The sequence below is a fragment of the Loa loa genome, assembly GCF_000183805.2.
Source record: "Loa loa unplaced genomic scaffold supercont3.1088, whole genome shotgun sequence".
Classification (NCBI taxonomy): domain Eukaryota; kingdom Metazoa; phylum Nematoda; class Chromadorea; order Rhabditida; family Onchocercidae; genus Loa; species Loa loa.
The window spans coordinates 1-772 of NW_018109268.1; the positions used below are offsets into that span (position 1 = coordinate 1).

Consider the following 772-nt stretch of genomic DNA (forward strand, 5'->3'; position numbering starts at 1 on the left):
ATTTTACTATCGTATTTCTTTTATTCATCTTTTTTTTTTTCATTTCATGCTAAACATAAATGCAAATTAATGAATGTTAGCATTCCTTTTGAAATCACGCTTATCCCAACCATTATCTTTTACCATATGCGCCAATTCGATGATAAATTTACCTTCTTTATATTTTTGACTAACTTCAAATGCATGTTCCTGAAATTATATTTATGTTATACTTCTTTTTTTTCAAATTTATAATTAAATATATATTTATAAAAATTATAATTAAATATTTATTCTATTCAATGTTAAAGATAAAGAAAAAAATAAATAAATAAAAATTTACATATTTCCATCCAAGTGTTGTTTTGCAACATTCACAGTATATATCTGCTACTGCATGAAGGCCTGTTAATAAAACACGTTCTTCGGCTGGTCCACAACCTATATTAACCCTAAAAAATTTGAATAATTTTTATTTTAATTAATTTTTTTTCTTTGTTTAATTTTTATTCCTAACAAAATTTTATCAAAAATTTTTTTTCAATTTTTTTAAAAGATAATTTGAAGAAAAAAAAGATGTTTATATGATTTAAAAGTTATTGTGATGATAAATATATATGATTATTTTAAAGGTTATAATACAAATATTTTTAGTAATTTATGATAATGTATTATTTAAATGTATACAATTCAAAAAGGAAAAGTAAAATTATAATGATTTTTTTTTTTTTTGTAAAAAGATTGGTTATTTGTAAATGTTTCATTTAAACAATAATAATAAATGAAAAAATAT

At 19.0% G+C, this 772-nt stretch overlaps 1 protein-coding gene across 1 annotated transcript; it reads right to left on the bottom strand.

Moving 5' to 3' along the window:
• Positions 1-66: 66 nt before the first annotated feature.
• On the bottom strand, positions 67-431 carry LOAG_15888 (hypothetical protein; the record flags this gene model as incomplete). Its single annotated transcript, XM_003151376.1, has 2 exons — positions 67-189; positions 323-431. Coding segments are annotated over 2 exons (232 nt in total), but the record flags the coding sequence as incomplete, so codon positions are not given.
• Between the last annotated feature and the right edge of the window lie 341 nt (positions 432-772).